Genomic DNA, 20,209 nt, shown 5'->3' on the forward strand with positions numbered 1-20,209 from the left:
GGCAGTTACAGAGGAAAACTGGAAGGCTTTCACCAGGCAAGTTGTTTCTTGAGTGACAGAACCAACCAAACCGGATTTGCCCCCCCGATCTGTGCCCGAGCCCCTGCTCCTTCCAGCTCCTCCTCGTGTCCCTCCCCTTCCCATGCTGATGGTGCTGTGTTCCCTTCAAAATTCAAAACACATCCCGTGGTCACCAGAGCATCTCCCTGTTACCTCCAAAAGTAAAAAAGGGTCTTGAATTTGACCTTCTCCCCTCACTCCAAAAGCTGATTATTTCTTTTAAACTTTGGAGGTTTTTGAGATTTCTGGGGCTTAACTTTACAGAACGGGAAAAGGGAGGCAGAGGGATCTGGGGTAAAGAGATAATGCTGCTCCCAAAGGTATCTTCCCTAAAAAAAGAAATCTTCATGGTAGAAAACGTGCAGTACTTACACACGCTCACGGGGTTGCCCACACATATCCTGTGGGGAGAAAAGAGAAATGTGCATCACTCACAACTCTCAGCCACAATCCAGCCCCACATTGGAACACTCCTGACTGTCCTTAGGACAGGAACTGTTTTTGCTGGTGRTCTCCACAGCCTCTGGATTCTCTCCAGGTCCAGTTTTTGTGAGCCTGGGAAGATCCTGGAGCTGCAGAGTTCACCTGSCAGCAGGAACTGCCACGGCCAGAGGCACACAGGAGGGAAAGGTGTCACCCACCTGCTCTCTTCACCCTCCAGCAGAGTCTTGTAGGTGGCAATCTCGATGTCCAGGGCCAGCTTGACGTTGAGCAGCTCCTGGTAGTCCCGCAGCATGCAGGCCAGCTCGTCCTTGGCCTTCTGCAGAGCGTTCTGCAGCTCGATGTGCTTCTCCCGGGCATCTTTGAGGGCGCAGTCCCCACGCTGCTCAACGTCACAAATGGAGGTTTGCAGGCAGGAGACCTGTAAGGGGAGGACAATGGTGCAAGGTTTCCTTTCCTGGTTCCCGGGCACTCTGAGTTTGGATAAATCCAATTGCAAACAGGGAAAACCCACCAGCATCCCATCCCATCCCATCCCATCCCATCCCATCCCATCCCATCCCATCCCATCCCATCCCATCCCATCCCATCCCATCCCATCCCATCCCTCTCCATCCACTTTTCACTTTCCATTCCTCCTAAAGACCACTGTGTCACCTTGCCCTGTGTCTGAGCTGTCCAACTTCTCTGCAAACATCTCCTACCTGCTTCTTGACGCTCTCCAGCTCACACTGCAGCTTCTGGATCATCCGGGTCAGCTCTGAAATCTCACACTTGTTGCTCTGCAGGTCATCACAGTATTTCCCTCTCTTGTCCTGCAGCTCCTGAAACTGGAACCAAGAAACAGGACAGTGGTCACTTTTGGTCTGTGATGTTCCAGGCGCAGACCCAAGGTGGGTTCTTACTCACCCTGGTCTGGTAGAAAGCATCGACTTCCTCTTTGCTCTTCTGGGCGATCTCCTGGTACCAGCACTCGACGTTCTTGATGATGCTCTCCATGTCCAGGTCCCGGTTGTTGTCCATCTTGACGATGACCGAGGTGTCGCAGAGCTGGCGATCGACCTGAGCGCGTTCCTGCGGGTTTATTGAGGAAAATTAACTGTGACATATTTCTGCTTGCTCACAAATTTATGCTCTGTGCCATCATTTACACTTTTTTTTTTTTCTAGAATTACGCTGCAAGTTCTTATTTGTGAAAGTTTATTCTTTGACTTTGTCTGTTCTGGGGCTTTTCCCAAGACTGGGTGCCAGAGCCCTTTCAGATTCACCTCCTGGAAGCCTCTACAGGGAATAAAAAAGGAAAAAATAGTCTGGAAGGGCTCAGTCAGCTCTCTGCACCTCTCAGGCTCTGCAGGGAGGGAAGGGCTGGGGCACGGAGGGATAGAACAAGTCAAGAAATGTCCCTCGGCATGGCTCAGCAGAAAATCCTGCGGCGAGATGAGTAGCCACCTGCGACTGCTGACCTACGTGCTGACCTGCAGCAATTCTGTCCACATCAAGGGCAAGGAATTGCAGTGACTTTACCCTTGGTATCCTCTCATCTCCGGCTGCCTGAGCCGTGTTAATGACAGGACTGAGCTGGGAGTTGCTCTAATCAGGCAGACGCAATCCGGAGGAACGAGACGGACGCATCTTTTCTCCGGGGTAGAGTTAGGACACGGCCAATTCCTACCTGGAGCTGCATGAAGRAGAGGGGGAACCACCCTATCTCCAGCATAATCATGTTAATTTTATATCAGCCTCGTGCTTCCACGCTTTTAATTATTCAGGGCTTGGTATGAGACACGTCCCAGAGGRGTTTCAAGCAGTGGAAATTCGGAGCAGCTGAAGGATGAGACAGGACCACCAAAGTCCTGGGACTCACCTCCTCAAACACACATTTCAGCAGCTCCAGCTGCCTCCTCAGCAGATCCACCTTCACCTCCAGCTCTTCCTTGTTCAAGAAGATGCAGTCTGCATCCTGCAAGAGGGGAGACGCACACATTCCAGCCCAAACCCGGCTGGAAATGTTGGAGAAACACACAGAGGCAGCACCAACAAGACAGAAATGTGTCTCAACAAGATTTCGGGAGCAGAAAGGTGTGAGAGGGTGAGTCAGGATGTCCTGGTGCCTCCTGAAGGGAAATGAAACCATTCCAACACGATTTACAGGAATTAGTTGATTTATCACTCAGGACGCAGCTACAAACCCACAATCAACTAATGAGTATTTAAACRCGATTTTTTTAATATTCTTCAAATGATTCCTGCTTTTCTGATGTCCAAGAATAAAGGATGTGGAGAGACAGCCAGAAATAACCCGGTGTTCCAGTGTGACCTGTCCTGCTCTGTCCCCCTCCCACMCTTCAGGAATGTGTTTGAGGTAACAAAACTGGTGCTGTAGTGCTGATGATGTAAACTTTGAGGAGGCATTATTTTTACTTTCTACTCGCCTTTTCTCTCAACCCTGTGCCTCTTTCTAAGTCTCCCTCCAGCTCATCATAACTCTTTTGTGGGTTTTTGTTCATAATTCACTGCTTGAGCCAGGTTTTGCCCCAAATAAACCTACTACAGGTGTGAGAATTGGTGTATTTTGAGCTTCTCACCTTTTTGAGTGCCACRAACTCATTCTCCACAGTTGTGCGCCTGTTGATTTCCTCTTCATACCTGTTGGAAAAAGAGGAGAAAAGGGCTGAGGAGAGAAAAATGCTCAGACACTCAGACATCAACCATCAGGCATAAACGACAACAACCTCGGGTATAAGTGACAACAACCTCGGGTATAAATGGCAATAACCTCGGGTATAAATGACAACAACCTCGGGTATAAATGACAATAACCTCGGGTATAAATGACAATAACCACCAGGTATAAATGACAGCTCTCCCTTGCACGGGGACTGCCACCAGGCACTACCAGATCAGTGTCTGGAGACTGACATTAAACCATCCCAAGATCAGAAGCTTCTTCCTGAGCAACAACAACATTACCAATGCAAAGAGCTCGCCAGCGAGACAGAAGAATGTGGCACTCCCCGAGGGSAAATGCCACAAGTCTGGGAGAAGTTGCCCAAGATGAACCAGAAAAGCAAAATGCCACCAGCTAGAGGAGCCCAGAAGGTCCTTACTTGCACTTGAACTCCTCCACCAGCTGGCTCGTGGCACATKCTTCRCTGCCCAGCTTCTGCTTTTCGCACAGCAAACAGTCCAGGCGCTTCCGCAGGTCGCAGATGTAATTCTCGAAGTACAATTCCAGGTTTTTCCCTTTTTTTGGCAGCACATATTGCTGCAGGAGGCCCCAYTTGGTCTCCAGCACTTTGTTCTGCTGCTCCAGGAATCGGACCTGAAGGCAAAAAAATAGCAATTCTTCAAGTAAAGAGGTGAAGGCAGGGACTCAACACTTTATTAATTCTCTTCTCTTAACCACCAGAGCAGGAATGGGATTTTTGGGAAGTGAGTGMTGATGATAAGGAACCATGATATGAAAGCTATCAGCCGTTATTTAGAAACCTTTATGTCATGTGTCTGAATCATTCAGAAATCTAGAATTCACACATCTAAACTATTTAGAAATCTAGATGTCATGTCTACATTATTTAAAAGTCAAAGAGTCCCACATTTACATTATTTAGAAATCAAAGAGTCACACATCTACATTATTTACAAATCAAGGAGTCCCATGTCTACATTATTTAGAAATCCAGGACYCCCAGGCTAAATCTGTCTTTCTTACCAATTATTAGGAACAAAACTTCTCCAGATGTATTTTAGGAAAAAATTGAGTCCCCATATTGTGAAACTGCTTTGTCTCTGTTTTTTCTACAAAGGGATCCTTGGGTGACAGCTCAGATTTCATCTCTAACCTTTACATGYCTGGATCAAGATTAACCTCCTTTGCTTTGGGAAAGTTTTTGGAACTGTTGCTATGTTTAAAGTCAAAGAGAAGAGAGAATTATTGGAATTAATTAACACAGGACAGAAAGATAAGCCTGTCAGGGTTGTAATTTCCACCTGAGCTGTAGCAAGAAACCCAGTTTGAACTGAGCCTGTCCAAGAGRAGACACCTGCAAAAAATCCTGTGCAACCATGGCCAGGATTCAAAGACTGTGGGATGGCAGGACATGGACATTGCCGAAATGAGSCCCATTAAAAWGATCTCAATCTGGACCAACATGCTYTTAAAAATATTATTTAAAATTACTGGAATCATCTTAAAATTCCCTGTGGGGAGCTGGAACCTTTCATGGACCCATCTCAGTGATTCACRGCAGAGGTGGGCTGGGGCTTTGGAGAAGGTCGATGGATTTGTGGSATGAGATGAGTTTGGGAAGGGATTATTCAGATTCCATTTTTCCTCAAGGAACAGCAATTCCAGAGCAGATCTGAACTCACCTTATCAATGAAACAGGCAAACTGCGTGTTGAGCGTCTTGATCTGCTCCTTCTCCTGGCAGCGTATCTCGTGTTCCAGCGGGTCCACCCCGACGCAGAGTGGCTTCAGCAGCCGCTCATCGATGCAGATGCCTTGGATGCCGTCGGCTTTRCGCTCGGGGTAACCCCGCACGATGCTGTATCCCCGGGGACCGCACAACCCCATCCTTCCTCCCGCAACGTTCCCGTAGCCCGCTCCTCCAAATCCCATGTCCCCGAAGCAGCCGGTGCCGTAGGAGATCCTCCTGCTGCCRCCCAGGTTGCAGACGCTCCTGCTGCTGTAGGCACCCGCTCCGCAYCGCGCAGGTTGGCTGGCGGACGCGGCGTAGCTTCGACCGCAAATCTCCGAAGCCGAGCTGAAACCTCTTCGTCCCAGGACGGATCTCACCGTGGGCGCCTGCCTGCTCATGGTGGCTTGTTTGAAGGAGGGATAGCAAAGTTATGGGGCTGCTCTGGCTCGGGAGAGGAGCAGGGATCCCACTGGAGCCGACGCGGGGATGCTGCCCCTTTATATATATTTTGGGAAGCCGGCCTTGATAGGATCAGGACGTTAATTTAGGCGCTTAAGGGTTTGGTTTGCCTGGCAGCAATAAATGCTCCTCAAAATGCAAACCAGCCCGGCAAATAGTAACTACTGAGGAAATAAAAAGGAATCTAAAAGTGCTCTGTTTGCAAGTTGCCTTCGAATACATTACGGTTTGAAGTGCTCCCCTAACTTAGTGCTAATTATAGTTTAGCAGCATTTTTGAAGGAACTCTTTGTGATTTGTTTGCAGTGTGTYGTTTGGGGTTTTGTGTCTCATGGAGCTGTGTGTGTGATGGGGTGTTTTGCAGACTTGCACTTCGTGGGGGTAATTTCACAATTTTGGGTGCGGAAAAGTAACTCAAAGGAAAAATAAAAGAAGAAAGTCGGCCGTGGAAAAACAAACACGGTGGAAGTTGTGTTGTGATGGATCATCTCTGCACCTGAAACACCAGTAAATTCACTGGGTTTAAGGTCTGAATTTGTATACGAGGACTCAAAATGTCCCCCAGATACACGGACAGAATTACAGAATACTGGGAATTCTGGGAATTCTGGAAATTCTGGAAATTCTGGGAATGTGCAGAATCCTGGCAATGTACAGTATTTCAAGATGTCCCTCCCTGAAATACCARTGAAACACCTCAGGTTTCATCCAGGATCTGTGACATATTTCTGTTTGCTCACAGATTTATGCTCTGTGTCATCATTTACACTTTTATCTAGAATTATGCTTCAATTTCTTATTTGTGACAAGTCAGTTCTTTGTCTCTGGCTATTCTGGAGCTTCTCCCAAGGCTGGGTGTCGGAGCCCTTTCAGATTCACCTCCTGGAAGTCTCTACAGGGAACAAAAAAGGGAACAATAGTCTGTTGGAGCCTGGTGAGATCCACCCCATTCACCAAGTGRCGGCTGAATTTGGGTGACTTTGCCAGACACGTCCTTGACACTCCCTGGGGAGATGGCTCCGAKGGAAGGAGCCCCCGGGGCTGTGCTTGGGGGGACGGGGTGATTCTCTCTCCACAGGCTTTCTGCACCAGCAGAAGCAGCTTTAATGATTGGATTAGGCTGGACACCAGGGAAGGCTCTGACTCACAGCAGAGAGATGAATCCCTCTCCCTCCTAATCACCAGCCCAAGGAGACAAGAAACCTCTCCAGGCCTTCTCCAAACTGGCAGTTGCAAAGTCAAAACAAAAGGGCTCGTTCAGTGCTTTGTGGATGAAGTATTTGGGAGAAAAAAGGGGATGAAGTATTTGGGAGAAAAAAGGACGTTATAGTGCAAACAGAACACCCTCAGTCGTTCCTTCTGAAGGGAACAATGTTTGGACAAATGCCTGGATTACACAATGGGATGGAAGCTGGAGACACGAAGGTTCTGTGTTCCCTCAACCTCATTAACCCCCTCCAAAAACATTTTCCAAGAGTCAACGTCAGAAAAATCATGCCAAACCTCCTCAAAACACGGAACTTTCTAATATCAACTGGTGGGAAAGAAGATGCACAGGGAAACCATGGGACGTGACTGCAGCCCCATGATCCCCAAAGCCATTAATTGAACTTGTAATTGCAACTTCTGCGAGTTTGAGGGGCTGGTGGTATAAATTAGTTGTGTAAACTGCTACTTTTGCTCTATCCAAAAGGGATAATTCCAGATATTTACAACGTGACGTTCAGATTACAACTTTGTTTACAGTAGTTCAGTCTTGTGGTGCAAACTGGGCTGCCATCACAATTGGAAATATCAGATGAAACCAATATGAGTGGCTCCAAGCCGCAGTTTGGAACTTCCCCAGTCATTGAAGTTCTAAACAGATTTATCAGAAGCAAAATGCAGATTTGACTCCAAAGAAGTGCAGTCATTCAGAGCCCTGAAGAGATAACCAAGCTCATCAGCTGGGCTGAAGATGTTCCCCTGCTCCCTCCCTGTACCCCATTATCCCAGCTGGATGTGTGGGAGACACATGGAATGTAGCAAAGGCTGCAATTAAATGTCTGTGAGACAGCTGTGCTGCAGCAGCCCCAGTTCCCAAACTCGCCAGAGCCACTGGGTTCCTGAGAAGGAAGAGATTTTGGGTGTAAGTTGCTCAGSATTGGGTAAAATTTGTGTGTTGGCCAAATTCCTGTCGTTTCTTCTGGATCCCAGTGGGAGGGCAGCTTCATTTAATGTCTTTTAGGTCTTTCCAAGGAATAATAAGTGGTGCATAAGACTTCAAGAATCACCTATTTGTTTTTGTGAATATGGACGTGGGAAAGGGGAGAGCGCTCTGAAGAAAAACCTGCAGCTTTTTGACTCAAAAAAAAAAAAAAAAAAAAAAAAAAAGCAGAGAGAGAGTGAGGAAACCAAAAAGGAAAATATTTTGATGAGGGGTTGGATGAGTCATTTTGACAACTTGCAATCGCTCCCTTTGTCAGCATTTTGCTCCCTGAATGCGCTGCCGAAAAGGGAATTCATTAGAGGAACACTGGAGTTCACTAATTTGTTTGTTGCCTCTGGAGCTGAATCCGGACGAGCTCTCAGAAGGTGTTTTATGCGATAGCCTCAAAGGGCTCTGTAATTATCCTCAGCCATCCAGAACTCCTCACAGTCAGGTTGGACAATGGCAGGAACCCGCCTGTGCCAACACCATTTGATCCATGTCCCAAAATTGGGACAGAACATGGATTTTTACAGTTTCTTGGGCTGTGCAGACTCTTGTCCAAGTCATTTACAACAYGTCAGAGGACTGATTTGATTACTGCAGCCTCTTTATCCTAAAGCCAGAGTTATCCAAGGGAATTAAATCTGGTCAYGTGTTTCTGCCTCTTAACCTCCCCCTGCTCCRTGTGAGAAGACAAAGCTGGGATTTWYAAGGGGTGTTCCTCATAAAACTCATCAAACACTGGGCCTGGGTGCACTTCCCTCCCTCCTTCAGCCATCAAACTGGCCACGGATTCTAATTTCCTCTTTGAGRCTCCCTCTCTGACTGGTGGAAGGAGATCTGGCATCTCCAGACAGTGATTCATCACCTCCTGAAATAGGCAGCGGAGGCAGGTGGGAGGAATCCACCASTGCAGCTCCTTCCCTCTGTTCTTCCTGAAGACCAGAGGCCGTCTAGACAACCAGACACCRGCCCCGGCGCCCGCTTGGGGAGGTTGAGGGAGGTGAAATGAGTCCCACCCTTTGGGCACTAAATTTCTTCAGCACCTTTGAAGTCCTAATGAGAGCCCCGACATCCCACGCTCCCGGATCCGCTCGGCTCCCAGTGCCGCATCGCGGATCCTGCGATCGGCGGCGTCAGAGCTGAGGCTCCCGACAAAGCAAAGGCTTGGTTTGGTTTTTCCCCTGTTGTTTTTTCCCTCCCACAGTGGAAATGAGTGCGGCGTGTATGGGAATCATGGATCAGGATGGCATYCCACAGCCTGGCCCAGCGAAAAGGTTAGAAAAGAGGAAAAAAGTACCTCAGTTGTTAAATAATTACAAAAATGTCTCTCCACAAGATCGCTGATTCCTTCCAGCTAAGGCTGTTTTCTCGTTGAAGAGATTCCCTGAGCCATCCCAAGGAAGGAATTGCCTGTGGAAGGTGGGAAGCGCATCCAGCCAAAAAGGAGAAAATCTTTTCCTTTTGTTATTCCAAAAGTCAGTGCCCAAATCAAATGTTGGATTGGATTGGATTGGATTGGATTGGATTGGATTGGATTGGATTGGATTGGATTGGATTGGATTGGATTGGATTGGATTGGATTGGATTGGATTGGGATTGGGTTGGGTTGGGTTGGGTTTTGTTTAATTGGGTTGGGTTGGGTTGGATTGGATTGGATTGGGTTGGATTGGGATTGGATTGGATTGGGTTGGGTTGGATTGGATTTGGATTGGATTGGGTGGATTTTATTGGATTGGGTGGATTTTATTGGATTGGGTGGATTTGTGCAGTTTTGGAAGCTGCTGCAGAAGGTCTGAGGTTCAGAGAGGCCAGGTTGAAGTGCAGCACTTGCCAAATCACCTTATCACATCTTGAAATGGTGACAAGGCAGTCTGGAGGTGAGGAAACAACCCCAATTCCGTGTCATCACCCTGATTTATTCTCCCCTTGGAAAAAAAATTGAGACGATGGTCTATTTCCAATGGGAAACCTTTGGAGATCAAAGCCTGCCTAATGAATATTTATACCTGTTTGATTGCTCTTTTCTTGTGAAACCCTTCTTGTGGTTTCCTTCATTAAAGATTGAGCCTGATTTATTTTGTGCTTCTCAAATTTGATTGGGAAATAACTTCTTATCACATGAGAGTGTGGGGGGAGAGGAAGATCTTCCAGTTCAGAATCCAGATAATTTTGGCGAGGAAAGACTTTCCCTCTGGATTTTGCCTTTGGTAAAATGWATCTGTCCAACCAGAGGTTCATTTCTTTGTTGTCCTCTTTCATCAGTTTAATCGCAAAACACTTTAGTGCTTTTTTTTTTTTTATTATTGATTTCATGTTGATTTATGTTACTCATTCCTGGTTTCTTTTTTAATCTGCTCAAATGTACCATGAAACATCTCTCTTTGATCTTTYTGAAAGCCTGAATTGTACTCAGGTGACCTCAAAAATAATGTTGAAAAACCAACCAAGTGCATTCTCTTTTTTTTCCCCCCCCATAATACCTTCTTTCAGCAGATTTAGAAGAGATATTAAAAAACGTGTTTAGTTATCATACATCTGTGGGAGACGCAACATAAAAATACAGAAACTGAGATGATTTTGTTCTGAATTTTAAAACAACCATTGAACTGAAGTAGGAGCCAAATATGGTGCAAAACATCTTAAAAGAGCATTAAATTTACACCAACCAAAGACTGTCTCTACATGATTGGATCCACACTGCCCCAGCCCTGGAAGTCTCCAAGGCCAGGTTGGAATGATCTTGGAGTCACCTGGTCTAGAGAAAGTTGTCCCTCCCCATGGGTGGGTGGAACTGGATGGGTTTTAAGGTTCCTCCCATCCCAAACCATTCCATGGTTCCATGACTCTCTCCAGACAGTTCTGCCTCCTCTGTTTAATTATGACTTCCAATCAATAGACACGTCTTGTGCTGTTAAGGAATGGGCATTTCTGTGCTTTTTGTAAACACCTAAAACCAAACAGTAACATGCTGGTTCTCCATTAATTTTATTGGAAAAGGAGCAAGAGGTTTAAAGCCGTGGAGTCATCCCAGGAGAAGTGAGGGCGGTGTAATTTCTGTGTCCAAGGAGCACAAGTGGAATAATTAATCTTTGCTGACTCCAGAAGGTGGAATTGTGAATTCAGATTTCCTTTATGGCTTCCCTGCCTGCACACGGATGACCAGCCCCACCCAGGATATGGCTGAAGTCCTTCCTTCCTCTCCATGACCCCATATGTCCCACCACAAAACTCCACTCACTCTCCTAAAGCTCCATCACAGACACTTTGATGAGCTCCTTYCCAGGAACACTTCCCRGAGCACTTTAGGGAARATATTCTGGATTAAATCTCASAGTTTGTCCCAGAGATAGCAAAGGYTTCATCAGGAAAAATWAAAGATCCTCATGGGAAGCAGGAGTTGAGTGATAAGAGGATAAGTGCCCCAACAAAACCAACAACCCTTTGAAGAAAGAGTGGAAATCAAAAGGATTTGGGAGATTTTAATGTTCCGAGTGTCCCTTTGTGATGTGATCCCAGCCATGGAGCTTCTCTGATGTGGTTTCCTGATGCTCCAGTGTTCTTGCACCCAAACYGCCTCTCCCTCGTGTTGAGGTGGAGTTGAGGTTATTTTTAGCACTAGAAGTGGAGCAGGACTTTGGTTTTTCTCCTTTAGCCCATAAATCCTGCTTGTCCCAACCCTCACAGCTGAAGTTCAGCTCTGGCTGTCCCTGGGACAAGGTGGGCTAGTTGGAATCCTCACCTGTGGCCCACACATGGCTGAGCAGAGCTTCCCATGCTCTTGGCTCTCCCCACACCCCCCGAGTGCCTGGAGAGGCTGAGCCCCCRTCTCCAGCCCTAAATTCCTCTCTTCTGGGGACGCACCCAGGAGCAGCAAGGATAAATTTCCTGACTGCAGTGCCAGCCACACTTCTGGAGAGGAATCCTCTGTGAGAGGCACAAACRTGAGGGTTTGGGATGCAGCACTGCAGGAGGAGCTGAATCTTTCTGGACTGTCCAGACCCTCATGCCAGCTCAGTCCCAGAGCCAAWGGGAATCACTGYTCTGRGRAAATWTAACRGGGAGGATGCAGCCTCCCTYCTCCTCCTCTTCCTCCTCCTTCTCCCCCTGCCTCCAAGCCAGAGTGRGATGGTTTAATTTGGCAAGGAAAACTGAAATCCCTGATCTTCACACTCTTAGAGAGCTCCTGAGGCACATCCTGGAGCAGAAGGAGGTCGTGAGGTTATCTATGATGGAATGAGCTGTTCTAGCACTTTCCACCCTCCTGGACTCTGTGGAGGAGCCCCAAGGACTGAGCACTGCCCACACACGGCTGTGGTGGGACCCACCTGCTCCCCTCACACTCCAGAAGAGCCTTGTGGGTTGTAATCTCAATATCCARAGCCAGCTTGGCATTCCACAGCTCCTGGGAATTTTGCAGCATCCATGCCAGCTCATCCCTGGCCTTCTGGAGCTCATCCTGCAGCTCATTGTGCCCCCCCAAAGCATCTCTGAGGGCACAACCCCCACACTGCCCAATGTCACCAAGTGATCTTTGCAGGGACAATGCCTGACTTGTGACATTTTGCCTTTCCTGTCTGATTTCTCATCATTCCTACCTTTAAAAGAAAAATTCCTGCCTATTTTGAGATTTCCAAACTGGGGGATATTGAGGTTATTTTTTAGGAAAGACAAATATTTCCAAAATCAATAATCAATTATAAAATACTCCAGGAAGTCTGGACGTGTCCCTGCGCTGCCAGACTGGGTTTGAGTTTTGTTTAGAGGATACCAATACTCTGCCCTAACTGGAACTAATAATTAAGGTTTCCCATTGCTTCCCGTTATAAACTATATAATGAATTAGATGGTCTGGAAATTACACCAGTTTCTATGAGTGCTGAATTACTGGTGAGTCATAATTCTACCTGTTCATTGGATGCTTTGAACCCATGTCCGGAGCCAGAATTCCTGCTGAAGCAATTTCAGCAATTTTCTGAGAGCTGTAGCTAATCCCGTGGTCTAATTTGGTGCAATTAGCTCTTTGCAATAATCAAAAGGATGCAACAGAAAATGGGCTGGGAGATAATCCTGTTCAACACGGGGAAGAGTTTCCCTGCACCGATGGAGCCAGTGTGAGGCAACTCCCTTTGATAAAGATGAAAGAAATGGTGGGATCAGGGAATGGTTTGGSTGGGAACTGGAATGGACTGGGCTCATGCAGTGCCACCCATGCCATGGGACACCTTCTGCCATCCCTGGTGCTCCCAGCTCTGTCCAACCTGGTTTTGGACACCTCCAGGGGTGGAGCAGACACAGCTGCTCTGGGAAATCTATCCCAAGGCCTCATTACCCTCACAGGGAAGAATTTCTTCCTCAAATCTAATAAAAAAACCTTCAGTTTCAAACTATCACCCCTTGCCTCATTGTCACAGGCCGTGCTAAGAAATATCACCGTTTTTTTTATATTTATCCCACAAAGGTGTAGAATACACAGCCTTGGATCCCGTAACATGTAGGATCCAGGGAGTAAATCCAATCCATCCCACCTGTTTCTTCATGTTTTCCAGGTCACATTTTCTCCTCTGGATCACAAAACCCAGCTCTTCCATCTCTCTCTGGTGGGACTTCAGCTTCTTGAAGTGCCTCCACTTTTCCATCTCAAATCCTTGAAATTGTCAGTAAGGAAGGAGAGAGCGGGGAGTTGATACTTGTGATTTCTGTGGGAGCTTTGAGGCACTTTCTGGAGGGAATTAAACTCAGTTTAGAAAAGAAGATTTACAGATTCCAGCAGCAAATGGAACTTTCCTTAACTGGTCAACTCACTTAAAACTCCCCATTCCCAGCACATCCCCCAGCTCTGCGCCTGCTCCAGGGATGTTGTCCCGGCTTTGAGACTCACAGAGTTTATTAGAATGGAAAATTATGTCCAGAAATCACAATGAAGACAGGAAACAAACCCAACCACTTCTGCACTGTTATTTCTCACTGTGAGAAGCTTAAGGAACAGTCACCAGACTCACCTTGGCTCAGTACAACGCTTCCAACTGGGCTTTGMTTTTCCAAGCTCTGTCCTCAGGCTGGCACTCCATGCCCCTGAGGACGTCCCTCATGTCCAGGACTCGACTGCTGTCCATTCTCACAATGACAGAGGTGTCACAGGGATGTTCCTCCAGCTCAGCCTTTTCCTAGAAGCCATGGTAAGTGGTCAGAAGTCACCAGCACATCCCTGTCCTTGGATGTCTCATCTCACATTCCAGTGGAGGTCACTGGGTAGTCAGACTGAACCACAGACCAGGAGTTGAAATGGGGTTTGGTTTATTTTTCTTCAGRTYTCAAAATCTTCCTRTTCTGGGATTCCCAAAAGGAGCCTGATTGGTTAATCTGGTCCAAATCCATATGGACAAGGAGTGGAAGACTGGGTCAGGAGGATCCCTACCTGAGCAGAAACACATTTCAGGAACTTGATCTCCTGCTTCAGGGTTTCCACCTTTGCTTCCAGTGGACACACTCAGCACACTAAAAAAGTTTCCATGCATTTGYGGGTCAAAATGATCCCTACACAAGGATCTAAGGCAATTCCATTATATCTTTGGAGTAAGAAATTTTGTTTGAGAAGCTCAGTTATCTCCTGACCAGCAGCAGCTGAGCGGTTCCCAAGAAGATATTCAGCACTGAAGAGTTCTTGCTGGAAAACCATCATTATTTGGGCATGAGAAAACGACCAGTTAAGAACGAAGTTATTGTCTCAGTGATGTGTTTTTCCACACCCTACATCTGTCCAAGAACTTCTAAGAATCTCTAGATGTGCCCCTTGCCTTGTAAAGAGTGGATCACAGGAAACTCCTTGGATCTCTGCATCCAAGACTTCCATTCATCCCAATTTCTTACCTTCTTCAGCAACACAAAGTCGTTCTTGGCAGCAGCACATCTGTTCATTTCCTGCTCCAATCTGATGGGTATGAGACCAGTCAAGGGGTCATTCCAAGACTGGAGACTTTGTTTGAGTGGTTATTTAGGGGATAGAGTGCTTTGGTTCTCATCCTTTTGGATCTCTGCTCTTTTGATCTCAACCTTTTGGATCTCAACTTGTTGGATCTCAACCTTTTGGATCTCATCCTTTTGGATTTCATCTTCTTCACTCTCAAACTTTTGGATTTCAGGTTTTTGGATCCCAACCTTTTAGGTCTCAGATTTTTGGGTCTCAGCTTTTTGGATCTCATCCTTTTGGATTTCATCTTCTTCACTCTCAAACTTTTGGATCTCAGCCTTTTGGATCTCATGTTTTGGATCTCATCCTTTTGGATCTCATCTTCTTCACTCTCAAACTTCTGAATTTCAGCCTTTTGGATCCCAACCTTTTAGGTCTCAGATTTTTGGGTCCTCAGCTTTTTGGATGTCATCTTTTGGATCTCAGCCTTTTGGATCTCAACCCTTTAAGTCTCAGATTTTTGGGTCTCAGCTTTTTGGATCACAACTTTTTTGATCTCAAATTTTTGGATCTCCTTCTTTTGGATCTCAGCTTTTTGGATCTCAGCTTTTTGGATCTCATCTTCTTCACTCTCAAACTTTTGGATTTCAGCCTTTTAGGTCTCAGATTTTTGGATCTCAGCCTTTTGGATCTCATCTTTTTGGATCTCAGCCTTTTGGATCCCAGATTTTTGCACATCACCCTTTTGGATCTCAGCTCCTTAAGTCTCAGCCTTTTGAACCACAACCTTCAGTATCTCAGTTTTTGGAAGTCTATTGATACGGCCCAAGGCAAGTGTCCCATCAGAGCAGCTCTTGGATCTCCTGCCCCGAGGGTGGTTTCTCCTCACTCACCTGCAGCTGAACTCCTGCTCGAACTTCTTGGAGAGGTTCAGTTCAGGCTCCACCTGGCCCTGTTCCCACCACAGCGGGTCCAGCCCCTGCCACCAGACATTCCTGCTGTCCCCCTGGGCTGGCAGCATTCCTGCTGTCCATTTCCTCAGGACATCCCTGCTGTCCCCCTGGGCTGGCAGCGTTCCTGCTGTCCATTTCCTCAGGACATCCCATTCGGCAGCCAATGCCCCGTTCTGCTGCTCGCCTGCACTCAGAGAGCAAAGCCACCTGTTCAGGTGCACGTTGGGATGGATCCTACTGGGACCAGAGGTGTGGGGGTACAGGGGATCTGCTCCTCTGGGTCTGCCCTCCCCAGGCTCATTGAAAGGGGTCAATGTGACCTTCTTAAGCCACCAATCCACTGGGACGTKTCCCTGCCATGGAAAGGAGTTGGAACTGGATGATCMTTGAGGTTCATCCCAACCCARGGCACACATGATGGGATTGTTGGGGTGTCCTRCAAGGGCCARGAGYTGCACTCAATGATCCTGATGGGTCACTTCCAACTTAGCCTGTTCTCTGAATCTGTGATTCCATAAATCCAGGAATCTTAGAGAAAACTGAGCTCTTCCCTTCTCCAAGGAAGCTCTGGACAGCGCAGACACGTTGGCAGCCACCAAAACACCAAACATTGAAATAAATCTGCATCAATGGGCTGAGAATGGAGACCCCCCCTTCACAGGGGACCATGAGACACAGTCTGGCTGCAGAGAGAAGCCAAAGTGCCAAAGCCCCATCGGACACTGAAGGAACAGCTTCCTCCCACTATCAATAATAAAACCAGATGCACTTCATTGGAGCATTTAAGAGCATAAATCAGAATAAAATCACATAATGGGCTCAACCTGCACTCATGGCACCAGGGTCACACACACCAAAACCAGCTCAAGGCTCATGAACTGCTGTRGAGAAGAAGAGAAATCAAAGTCTGGAGCACCAAAGCCTTCTCTCAKCTCTCACCTTGTTAATCAAAGAGGCTGTGGAGCATTTTCAGCTGCTCGCTTTGCTGCTTTTGGATCCGCTGCTTTTCTGGGTTGATCTTCACATCCAGGGGCTGCAGGATGTGAATCCCTGCTGATCTGCACCAGGTGAGCATCTCCATCTTTGCAGCCCAACCCACTGGTGCCCCAGAGCCCTGAACAAACCCATTTCCACCCCTCTGTGTTTTGGAGGCTCCCACTGTAGCTCCGGGCTCCACAGCCTCTCCCAAAAAATGCCAAAGAAGGAAAAGTGCTGCTTTGGCCGAAGTTCAGCCCAGCAGAAGCAGAGGATGGTGAGAATTTTCTCCCCTTGGAAGTTCTCCCAGCTGACTGTGCTGGAAGACACGATGGAGGAGAGGACACAACACAGAAGGGCCCCTCTGCTCCAACACCTCCTCACTCCTCGTTTGTGCCCATCTCAGGAGTAAGGTTTGGTTGATGAAAAGGAATAATTTGGGCTTTTCCCCCAGTTTGCCCCGAGTTTTCCATGCCTGGCAGCAATTGGGAGGTGTAAATATGCGAAACAAGTGAACATTTGTGAAATCCAATGGAATTTCACTGGGTGAAAAAGTGCGTGGTCAGCTCAGATTCTTCTCTTGGGTTAATTTGTCCTCCTTCCTCACAGCTTAGGAAATKGCCTGGAGAGTGTTTCCTTCTTCCAGGGATGGTGTCCTCTGCCATGGAGATGAGGTGGGAGAGCTGRGRGTGTTCACCTGGAGAAGACAAARAGAGWCTTGAAACCCCTTCCAGTGCYYAAAGGGGCTCCAGGAGAGTGGGAGAGGGACTGGGGACAAGGRGGAATGGGGTCACRCTGYCAGAGGGCAGGGATWGATGGGATATTGGGCAGGAATTCCTCCCTGTGAGGGTGGKGAGGCCCTGGAATGGATTTCCCTCATTCAAGGCGAGGTTTGGCCAAGGCTTGGAGCATCCTGGAAGTGGAAGGTGCCCCTACCTGCRGCAGAGGTKGAATTGAACAAGTTTTGAGTTCCCYYCCAGCCCARTTCCSTGATTCTGTGATTCTCAKYAAGYGTTTGGCTTTGATTGTGTAGATCACATGGAAAACAAAACTCACATGGAGAAGACAATAAAGAGCTTCRAAACCAGGAGGGTCTGCCCCRGGGTTGTTAATTGGACRCTRATTAATCCTTTAATTGGGAGCAGCRGTAAGTTGGCTCTGGTGGGCAGAGCATAAAGGAACCAGCGACCTRCATCCTGCAAAATTCCTTATTAATYCATCTGCTACTCCCTGTCACTATCCTTTATATCAGAGCTTGTAATTAAAACCCTGGAGATAGCTCAAGGCAAATAAAAAGGGATTTATTGGAGTGTCTTGACAGAAGGAGAAGAAAAGGCTGAGAAGTTTCACAGAGGTGCTGAGAGCCCGAGAGGTGGAGCCAAGTTTCCATCTCCGTGCTCGTGGCTTCCTGCCAAAGTCTCTTTCAAAACAAAAAATGGTGAGGGTTTCATTTCAGATCACTCAGAAGAAACAATTTTCCTCCACTCCTCCACCAGATTAACCTGGAACTTTTTCAATGGGCTTAACCTTCAGTTGGTGTTTTTGTGGCATTAAACATTTAAACATTTCAAATCACTGAGCAATGGGATGACATTTCCCCTGCTCATTTCTCGCCTTAGTTTTTCTGGGATTTTTATTTTTTTTTTTTCATTTCCTGGGTTCATCAAGGGAGTTTTTACCACGTTTCACAAGAAAGCTGATTAAGAAAAAAAATCAAGGTTACCGGGAACCTTGCTGGAGTCCTGTCTCCAAGAGCAGCTGATGCCAAAGGTTTCCCTGTACCTCATTATTTGCAAATATTCTTTTCTGGAACACTTTGCCCTCGGCCCTGCAAGGGAGATAATTGATAGGATGAGGCAGCTGGAGAGACAAGCAGCTTAATTAGGGGTTCTTGACAGCGCTATCAATTACACCCACACAGGGCAGCGATTGAAGTCCGGGGTGTTTCACTTAAACACAGGCAGCGTCCGTGGCATTCCCAGCTCGAAGAGCAGGATCAGAGCCCAGGGGAGGACACTTGGCCCGGAGCTGCTGTGACTCGGCTTCATTTTGTGCCTCCAGTTTGTCTCTCCCTGGGCTCTGCTGAMTCCCCCTCCTGCTCCTCCTCGGGTACCCCCAGGACCCTGAACGGGGCTCCCACAGCTCCTGCTTGGAGGCTTCGGTGCCTTTCAAGCAAAGAGTTCACTCAGAGTCTTTATTTCCTTCCTGTGGCCAGAGCCAGCAGGGTCATGGCTGRGTGCAGGCTGTCCTCCCAGAGTAAATTCCAAAAGATCATGCACGGTTTCATTGAGTTTTCTTCCACTTTTTTAAGCCAAACTTCTGAATTTGGGTTTTCACAGCCCTGGATGTCATGGATGGTTCTTCCATTGGCTCAGCCTCTCCTTTTGGCTCCCAGCCCACTTGTCCCCTGATGACCCCAAGCCCCCAAAAGCCACCTGAGGCCACCTGATGCCACCTTTGGGCTGAGGCTTAGAGGTCCCACAACATCACTCCTGCCTGTCTCTCCCAGTTTCACCCCATCCCRCCCAGTTTGCTGCAGGACACAAAATATCTACGCCTCATTTGACAGCAGCAGGTGCCCAAATTTAAAGCACACCAGGTCTTCTCCACTTGTCCCACCCAGCTGGTGGAACTCGGCGTATCTGTGTCAGAGCAGCCACCTTCCTGCAGCTCCCTCCCAGGACAGGGAGGGTTGGATGTGGCACCAGGGTAATCACAGCTCACTGATCCTCTTCTAATCACCAGGAATTTTGGAAAGAGGCCCAGCAATGAGCCCCACAATTTTCGTGGTGCTACAATACAGCCCTGACTAATTTCATGGCTTTTTGCCAAAGTAAATCGGGAGGGAACGTCCTGTTCTGGTCACATCTGCACAGCAACGATGTGAAAAACTCCACCAGTCAGACTGGGAGAACTGGGGCAAAGACCAGCTCCACACCAGTACAGCACAGCCTTTTCCWTCCACTAGATGGTGGTATCTAATGATTCTTGAATATTTTTGTACGTTTGGGATGTTGGTTGGGTTCTTGGTTGTGCCAGGAGCATCCTGGAGAACCCTGGAGCATCCCAAAAAGGGCTGTGAGGATGAGGAGGGGTCTGGAGCAGACAAGGGTTGGTTTGTCCAGCTGGAGAACASGAGTCYGAGGGGCTGCAGCTTCAYCCTGAGGGGCAGCTCGGACCTGGGGACCAGGGACAGGATCCAGGGAACGTCTGGAGCTGTTCAGGAGCATCAGGTTGGATATGAGGAGAAGGTTCTTCCCCCAGAAGGTGGTGGGCACTGACCAGGCTCCCCAGGGAATGGTCACAGCCCCAAGGTATGAAAGCTCCAGGAGCATTTGGACAATCCCACAAGGAGGTGGGATTTTGTAATTAGTGGGATTTTTTGGGTGTCTGTGCAGGACCAGGAGTTGGACTGGATGATCCCTGTGGGTCCCTTCCAGCTCAGGATATTCCATAGTCGAGACTCAGTGGGATGAGCCAATTCACKCCTGGAAACACTCAGGAACCTCCCAGGGTGCCACAAGCAGGAGGCTGTCACAGCAGAGGGAGTCAATATTTAGGACAGCACTCGGACAACGAGGTCCTCGATCCACGGGAGCGGACATTCTCTGTGGGCTCGTGCTCCCAGCCTGACTCAGCCTGGGGTGTTCTGTAAAACACGTGTGAACCTCTGGCTTAAAACCAGCACTGAGAGTCAGCACCAGCTCCAAGGAGAGATGATTTTCCTCCAGCTCCTCCCCATCCCCGCGTCTTCCCCTGTTCTGATTTGAACGAACTCAAATGGGAGCAAAACACTCCCAA

The 20,209-nt window shown here is 47.8% G+C and overlaps 2 protein-coding genes across 2 annotated transcripts; both read right to left on the minus strand.

Annotated features, from left to right (window-relative positions):
- Nucleotides 1-83: 83 nt before the first annotated feature.
- LOC130586068 (keratin, type II cytoskeletal 4-like) lies at nt 84-5,412 on the minus strand. The gene is made up of 8 exons (XM_057386779.1): nt 4,873-5,412; nt 3,609-3,823; nt 3,087-3,147; nt 2,366-2,461; nt 1,411-1,575; nt 1,206-1,331; nt 702-922; nt 84-461 (listed from the first exon to the last, which is right to left on the minus strand). The coding sequence occupies exons 1-8, from the start codon at nt 5,317-5,319 to the stop codon at nt 191-193; spliced, it is 1,602 nt and encodes a 533-aa protein (XP_057242762.1). The 5' UTR covers nt 5,320-5,412; the 3' UTR covers nt 84-190.
- Nucleotides 5,413-13,578: 8,166 nt separating this feature from the next.
- On the minus strand, nt 13,579-15,501 carry LOC130586066 (keratin, type II cytoskeletal 72-like). The gene is given in 5 exon segments (XM_057386776.1): nt 13,579-13,737; nt 13,989-14,053; nt 14,056-14,068; nt 14,441-14,501; nt 15,374-15,501. Coding segments are annotated over 5 exon segments (426 nt in total).
- Nucleotides 15,502-20,209: the final 4,708 nt, after the last annotated feature.

The sequence above is a fragment of the Malurus melanocephalus genome, unplaced genomic scaffold (genome assembly GCF_030028575.1).
Source record: "Malurus melanocephalus ecotype Western Australia unplaced genomic scaffold, MMel_1.1 scaffold_1050, whole genome shotgun sequence".
Lineage (NCBI taxonomy): Eukaryota > Metazoa > Chordata > Aves > Passeriformes > Maluridae > Malurus > Malurus melanocephalus.